Genomic DNA, 8131 nt, shown 5'->3' with positions numbered 1-8131 from the left:
ACCCCTTATTTATAGGAAAACCCTAAAAGTGCCCCGAAAGGGCTCCGCCGGGTCCGAAAAAGTGAAATTTGAGCAGAAACGCTTATACGGCAAAACTCCCTGAACAAAAAAGAACCAAAATGAGAAAATATGAATAACGGAAGAAACGGCATCGAAAACCAAGTCCCAAGCAGAGAGATATGCCCCAAACAAGTTCGGAGGCAACTAGGGCCAAAAACCCTAAAACTGGGGAAAAACGACCAGAAGACAATTCTAGGAGTACACGACTTGACGAAAAGTGAAAATGAATCCAATACAAGGATCCAGGCTCAAAACGAGTCATTTTTGTTATAACTTTCATTAATTGCACAATGGCCCTTCCAAAAAGTGCAAACTGCATTAATGACCCAGAATGAAAATATCTTTCAAAAATATTTTCTTAAAAACCCTTAAAATAAAATATCTTCAAAATATATTTATGAAAAACACCACAAGAAAAGAAAAAGATTCTGAAAAGCTATGCATCTATGCCCCTATGGACAACGGAAGCAACCAGAGTACTTTACTGCAAAAGTAATGATACGTATTTCGTGAAAACCACTTAGAATGAAGATACGTGAAGTTAAAAACCAACTCTGAGCACAAAAAAGTGAGGTTGTGCCAAAAAGTGACAAACGGGGAAAAGAAAAAATAGGGAAAAGGACGAAAAGTGAATAGTGTCAAAAAATGAAAAATGTGGAAATGACTCGGTCTTTAAAGGAAGTTGTCAATACAAAGGAAAGAGTCCTAGAAATGATTTTAGAGCACTCGAGATGACACTAAGTGATGAAAAACCAAACACAGAATAGAAAAGACAACGGAAAAAATTTATCCGCAAAATTTGAGGAAAAAGGAAAGGAAGAAAATGACCGGGTCATTACAACTTGTACTTTATTTTTGCTTTGTGGTTTGATTTTAGTTTGATTTTGTAAAATTAAAATAAGTAAAAATTGGATAAAAGAGCAAATTATATCTATTCACCATCCTCTAGGTTATCTATTCATATTATATTCCACAACCATTCCGCTGCGCACCAACTCTCAACATAAGTTAGGATCTGCCCACTAATCATTGGAAATTAAGCTATCAACTAAGACATGGTTGTCTAGTTAAAGAATTTCCACCTCAGTGAGCCCCAATTGACATACTATTGGACTCTATGGCAACTAGTAATCGAACCACAAGCTTGTTGATGTGCTATCCCCTACCCTATGCTTGAACAGATCTTTTGCCATGTCTCTCAATCTAAGAAGTTTCCTCCAAAAACTAGAGCTTAATGCAGTAGCCTTGACTACCCAAAAACTCTTAGCTTTGATAAGATAATCATAAAACCAAGCAACCCAAAGGCTGTATTTCTTCAAACATAACTTCCAAATTTGCCTCAAGTTTGCAATAATGTTGGACATCTCCAAATCAGGAAATCGTAGCCCTCCATGCACTTTTGGTCTGCAAACAACACGCCAAGCAACCTTGGCTCCCTTCTTCTTCATATACATTCCAAACCAGAAAAAGCTTCTTATGATCAGATTAATTTGGTCTATAACCTTCTTTAGCAACACAAATGTTTGAGACCAATAAGACTGGATAGAGCACAACATAGACTTAATGAGAACAGGCCTCCCTACATATGAAAGAAACCTTGAGGTCTAATATCTAATCCTTGCTGTTATTTTCCCAACAAGTGTTTGACAATCCCTTGCCTTGATTGAGGATGAAGACAGAGGCATTCCTAAGTATGTAACGTGCAAATTTCCTTCTTCAATTTGAAGGCGATTAAGAATAACAGCTTTAATAGTTGGATTAACCCCTGCGAAGAACACTTTGCTCTTTGATTTGTTAATTTAGAGCCTAGAGGATGAGAAGAAACTGTATAGGGCATCCAACAAAACCTGAATTGAAGGTAAATTGGTATGGGAGAATATCATAATATCATCTGCAAAAGTTAGATGGGTAATTGATAGTTTTTTGCAACTCCAATGAAATTTAAAACCAGGGTTACATCTAATCTGGTTGCTAATAGTTAAGGACAAAACCTCCATGGGAATAACAAACAGTAAAGGTGAGATTGGGTCACCCTACCTGAGACCTCTTTCCCTTTGAAGAGTCCAAAAATTTCTCCATTAAGAGAGATGGAATAAAAAGGTGTGGTTATACACTGAGTTATCCAGTGAACAAAAGAATCAGGAAATCCAAACAATGTAAGAGAATCAAGGATAAACTGCCAATGCACAGAATTAAATGCTTTCATTATATCAATCTTAATAGCACAGTTTGGTGGATGATTGGATTTATGATATCCATTCAAAAGTTCATGGGCAAGAACAATATTTTCAGAAATATGCCTACCCCTCGTAAAGGCATTCTATGTAGGGCTTATAAGTGTTGGGAGTGTAGGGGCAAGCTTATTAGCAATGAACTTTAATTGATATTGTTCTGTAAATTAAGTTGTAACAGGATATATGTCTGAAGTCATGACTGAATAGGATGATGACATATGTCCTTTCTTGATAAGGACATAATTATAACTGAGCCGAGTTGGTTATATTGTAATAATTATCGATAAAAAATAATTATTCTAAATATATTTTATTAAGAATAATTATATTTTTGGCTAATTAAATAATTTAAGTTGACCAAATTTGGGCTAATTAAATAATTTTATTAAATATGAGAACCATATTTGATGAGTCAATTTATTTAGACAAAAGCCCATGAAATTTTAATGTCTACAATAATTAAGTTTTGGCTCGTTTGTTTCAATGTAAAATATTTTATTCGGGAAATATTTTTCATTTTCAGGTAAAATATTTTCTTTATTTTTACTTTTCGATGTTTGATAAGAGTCTTAGTCGATGTTGAGGTCGAGTCCATCGGGTGAGACGTATAAAATAACTTATCGGAAATTGATGGGTAAATTAATTTTGTTAGGTTTTAATATTTAAAAATATATATATATATATATTTTACAACAATCAAACATCAAAAGGTAAAATAATTATTTTTTAAAAAATATTTTACATCCAAATAACAACTCATGAAAAATGTAATACGCACTATAAACTGAGTAGAGGGAAGGGGTATTGAATAACACAATACAAGGATGTTCAATCCAATATGACGTTAAAATGAATAGTAGTCTTATTTAAATTTAGAAATAATTTTATGCTCCGTTTGGTTAGAGGAATGAAAAAATAGATAGAAGGGTCAGGAGAAGGGATGGATGAGGTATCCATAGAGAAGGGAATGTGTCTCTCTCACTTTTTATTTGGTTGAATGGAAAGGATAGTAGAAATGATGAATGCATAGGGTAACACATTTTTTTTATTTGGTTGGAAGGAAGAGAAAGAGAATTTTTATATTTTTTTTTACTAATATACCCTCATTAATTATTTAAAATTAAAAAAATTCTCTATCTATCCCAAATTTTTAGAAAGTTTAGAAATGAAAATTTCATATTTGTGTTAGTTAGTACTTCTTTCTTTCTCCTCTTCCTCCTAATTTTGGACGAATAAAAAAATACAAAGAAATGAGGGCTTCATCCCTCCTTGTTTCCTTCCTCTTTTCTCTTCCCTTTAACCAAATACAAAAAAGTTAGTCTATCTCTTCTCTCATCCATCCCTTCTTGATCCTTTCTTCGAACCAAACATATTATTAATCTAAACCCAAAATAGCAATATCAATAAAGTTGGTCAAAGAACTAGGTTTAGCTCGATCCATTGGGGGTAAATATCAATAGGCCCACCTAAATTGTAACTAGACCCTAATTAACCACTCCTTGTAAATGGGTCCAGTCCACAATCATTTATGAGTAAATTATTTTTGTTAAATTTTTTTAAAAAAATTCTTCATAAATATTTTTTAACAACCAAACATCAAAAAATAAAAAATAAAATATTTTTTTAAAAATATTTTATATCCAAACAAATAGCACATAAAAAAATGTAATATCACATTAAAATTAATGAATAGTAGTCTTATTTAAATCCAGAAATATTTTTAATCTAAACTCAAAATAGCAATATCAGTAAAATCAGTCAAAGAACAGGCAAAAATCCTCTCCTGTTCCTGTTCTTGTTCCCTCCCATTCGGATGTGTGGCCCAGATTGGGCCACGTCAATTAAAAAAAAACCAATAACAAAAGTTTAACTGTGTATGAGAGAATAGTGTATATATATATTTCATGTATTTTCTAAAATACTTCGTAATTATCCGAATAAAGAATTTTATCAAAATATCCTTATTTTATATTTCAAAAAGTCTAAAATGCCCTTATCATTTTCATTCCCAAATATATTTCCATAAATACAATTTTAACTTTTTTACTATTTTACTGCTGCTACGATGAAAATCGGCCAGAACAAGAGCACGGTTCCAATGGAGAGGACTTTGGTCCGTTGAGGTAAAGATCAATTGGGCCCACATAAATTGCAACTAGACCATAATTCACCACTCTTTGGAAATGGGTCCACAATTGTCACGACTCACTTACACGCGATCAAATTCATAGATGCATAATGGAGTTCACTCACTCAGCTACGCAACTCTCTACTAAGCAACCAAAAAACTCTCTCTCTCTCTCTCTCTCTCTCTCTCTCATTTGTAGAATTGATATTATATATATATATATATATATATATATATATATATATATATATATTGTATATATAAATCCTGTGACACTAACCGTTCAAATTCTTCCTACCATCCCATAAGTCTCTTTCTCTCTTTCTTTCTAGTTTAATTTTCTCTCTCTAGGATCAGAGGAAACAAACATGCCCACTACTCAAGCTATTTCTCTCTCCTCTCTCTTGGGTTTCTTCCTCACCATCTCAATTCTCGTACACCCATCAAATTCCGCCATAGACTCTTTCGTGTACGGTGGGTGCTCTCAGCTAAAATACGCCCACGGCACACCGTACGAGTCCAACGTAAACTCCATACTCGCCTCCCTGGTCAACTCAGCCTCCACCTCCAACTACAACAGCTTCAAAATCTCTGTCCCTGGCTCGAGCCAAAACGATATCGTTTACGGCCTTTTCCAATGTAGAGGAGATTTGACGAACTCGGACTGCAGAGAGTGCGTGGCCCACTCAGTGAGTCAAATAGGCATCGTTTGTCCTGACTCAACCGGTGGCGCGTTGCAGCTAGATGGGTGCTTGGTGAAGTACGATAACACCCCGTTTTTGGGGGCGGAGGACAAGACTGTGGTGATGAAGAAATGTGGGCCGTCGATCGGGTTGGACTCTTCGGCGAGGAGTGATGCTTTGCTGGCCTATCTGACGGCTGGGGGTCAGTTCTTCCGAGTTGGTGGGTCCGGGAATGCCCAGGGTATGGCGCAGTGCGTACAGGATCTGAGTCTGAGCGAGTGCCAGGATTGTCTGACGGAGGCGATCGGACGACTGAGAAACGAGTGTGGGTCCTCAGCTTGGGGTGATATGTTCTTGGCCAAGTGCTACGTGCGTTACTCGGAGCGTGGCGATTACTCGAAGAGCGGTAAGCTGTTCCACCACCGTGGTTGGTGGTTCGTGACTTCTGGTTTTGTGTTGGTTTGGACTTTATTTGTGGAAATTTAGTGAAATTCACCTTTAAAAAAAAAAAAAACCTGAATTATTATGAATTTTACCTTTTAATCCCTGTAAATGTAAATTAACTGGTTTAAATTATTACTAGCTTGCATGGTGATTTGGTAAATTTCAAGTATTGAAGAAGGTTTTGCAAATTCCCTTACTTTAGATTGGATCCTTTTTGTGTGTTAAACCACATAGGGTGGATGAGTATACTTTGATTAGTACTATTTCATTTCTAGTATGCTAATAATGTATTGAAATGACTGAATTACCCTTTGATAGGCTTCACTCTCCCATGGTGTGATCAAATTAAGAGTAGAATGGCTTAATTACAATTTGGAAAATGATATGGTGAGTGATATAAATGGGTCGTGAATCCTACGGTGACATTTAAAAATTTTTGGACGCTGTATCACAAGTGCTTACAATTTTATTATTTGTTGATGGATCAGTTGATTTTTTATCATATAAATTTTTTTATTACAACATATTATTAGTTTCATGCAATAAATCTGTATCAAATTCTATATATTTCTAGTGCTACACATGAGGAATATTCATTTTGTGGCTATAATTTAAAGAAAAAGCCATTACAGAAAATATTGACACTCATATTGGAGGTAACATATTTGAATTTTGAAACTTGCTCATACAAAAACTTAAAAGCTTGACTATTTGATAGTTGAATACATTTTTCCATGTCAAAGCATATATTTTAAGCTTTTCCCCTTTAAAGTACTCTAGTTCTTCTTTTTGCTTGTCACTAAGACAAACAGTGCACTACTTTGAATTAATGGCTCTTTTTGGAACAAAGAATCTGATGCTAAATGGATGTTGATATTCTCAAAAGATTTTTTGTTTTATATATCAAACAATTTTGTTTTCTGTTTATTAGTTCAAATTTAATTTGTTTATTCAACATGTAATGTTTTTACACTGGAAAATATTTTCATACAAAACTTTTACATGGAAAAAAATAAATTTCCTTCTTACCTTTTTTTTTTTTTTTTGTTGGTATTTGGTTGAAATTTTGAAAATCAATTACTAATTCTCTTTATTATTATTATTATTATTATTTTTTCATAGTTGGTACTCACACACACATGCCTCCTTGGAGGCTCACCCTTAACTTTCCTTTGGAAAGTAAGGACCTGATACCGCTAGGCAACTGGCCTGTTAGTTAATTCTCTTAAAATGCAGTGCTATAATTTCATAAGCTTGTATATGTTGGAGGATATAGACATTTTACATTGATTAGCATATAAGTAGGTTAATTGCTATATAATTAAGCTTGCATACAAGTGAATATATGTAAATATATAAGTAAATGTAAATTTATATGAATTTTTTTCCCCAAAGGTAAATGCATATGAAATTATATGCAAGTGTAATATATATATACACATACATACAAAGCAAAAACTAATTGTTGAAATCATTGAAGGCAATCAATGCTATGATTATGGATGAAAATGGCAATGCGTTTTCTACAACAATTGAGAAAAACAAAAGCATGCATGAAAATTCATGGAAAGAATTAATGTTAAGCATAATCAGATCATATATCTTCATAAAATTACAGAAACTATGAGATGAAGGAAATCTTTTGTATAATTCGATTAGTAATCTAATCTTCGACGATTCCAATTGTAGATGATAACGATACAGAGAAGACTCTCGCTATCATTATCGGACTCATAGCCGGTGTTTCATTGATCATTGTTTTCCTTTCTTTCTTGAGAAAAATATTTGAAAAGAAAGGTACGTACAACTATTAATTCTCTTAAATTTCTTTTACGTCTCGTGTTTAATACTTTATATACATCATCAAAAGCTGAAAATACTATTCAAATTTGTTTTTGTTTCTCTACATTGCAGGTGGTAAATAAATTACAATTTGTGCATATCCAGAAAGTGATCACTTTCTTTTGCTTTTGGTGCTCTTTTGCTTTACTTCCATATGCTTTTTCTCTCTCTATGCATTATTGAAGCTAGTTTTCTTTCCCTCCAAAGAAGAAAAGGGAAGATATTGATGCGAATGGAATTGAACAGGTGCCTTGAAACAAGTGAAAAGAAAGATGAAATAACAAGTGAAGCCCACACTTCTCACACACCACTTGACAAAAATTAGGTTTCATGCATTGATGTGTATAAAATAACAACACTTCTGTGGAAGTGCTTTTGTTTAGCTGCAAATTTGATTGTATTACTTTTAGGAATGGATTTTTGATTGCTAAACCTTCATTTGATCTAAAAGTTAGGCCCTACCCATACTTGAATGTTATTGAATTTCATTTTAATCTTGTTGTATATTAGTTTCATTTTAGGGATGGATTCGACTTGGCTGTTGTTGTTAAATGGTTTCGATATTGTTTGTGTGTGTGTGTGTGTGTATATATATTTTGAACCTGTACAGGCCGGTGGTCTAGGGGATAAGAGGTCTTCTGGGGCGAATCGTAGTTGATAAATGATTTTTTGGACGAATCGAAAACTCGTACGATTCTCACTGTGAAATTTGCAAACAATCCAAGAGTTGGTGAAAATAG

At 33.8% G+C, this 8131-nt stretch overlaps 1 protein-coding gene across 1 annotated transcript; it reads left to right on the top strand.

Annotated features, from left to right (window-relative positions):
* Window positions 1-4569: 4569 nt before the first annotated feature.
* On the top strand, window positions 4570-7885 carry LOC132295439 (plasmodesmata-located protein 6-like). Its single transcript, XM_059793710.1, has 3 exons — window positions 4570-5511; window positions 7239-7346; window positions 7464-7885. Exons 1-3 carry the CDS (start codon window positions 4791-4793, stop codon window positions 7472-7474), a joined length of 840 nt encoding a protein of 279 aa, XP_059649693.1. The 5' UTR covers window positions 4570-4790; the 3' UTR covers window positions 7475-7885.
* The last annotated feature ends 246 nt before the right edge of the window (window positions 7886-8131 follow it).

Source organism: Cornus florida, unplaced genomic scaffold, assembly GCF_030987335.1.
Source record: "Cornus florida cultivar Cherokee Brave unplaced genomic scaffold, ASM3098733v1 CherokeeBrave_3.0.0_Hap2_Chr02, whole genome shotgun sequence".
Taxonomy (NCBI): Eukaryota; Viridiplantae; Streptophyta; class Magnoliopsida; order Cornales; family Cornaceae; genus Cornus; species Cornus florida.
The sequence above is the reverse complement of the archived record's forward strand: the minus strand, read 5'-3'. Positions and strand labels throughout refer to the sequence as shown.

Coding starts and splice junctions, on each gene's coding strand:
- LOC132295439 (XM_059793710.1), top strand. CDS start 4,791: ATGCCCACTACTCAAGCTATTTCTCTCTCCTCTCTCTTGGGTTTCTTC. Junction 5,512..7,238: donor TGGCGATTACTCGAAGAGCG/GTAAGCTGTTCC, acceptor TTCCAATTGTAG/ATGATAACGATACAGAGAAG.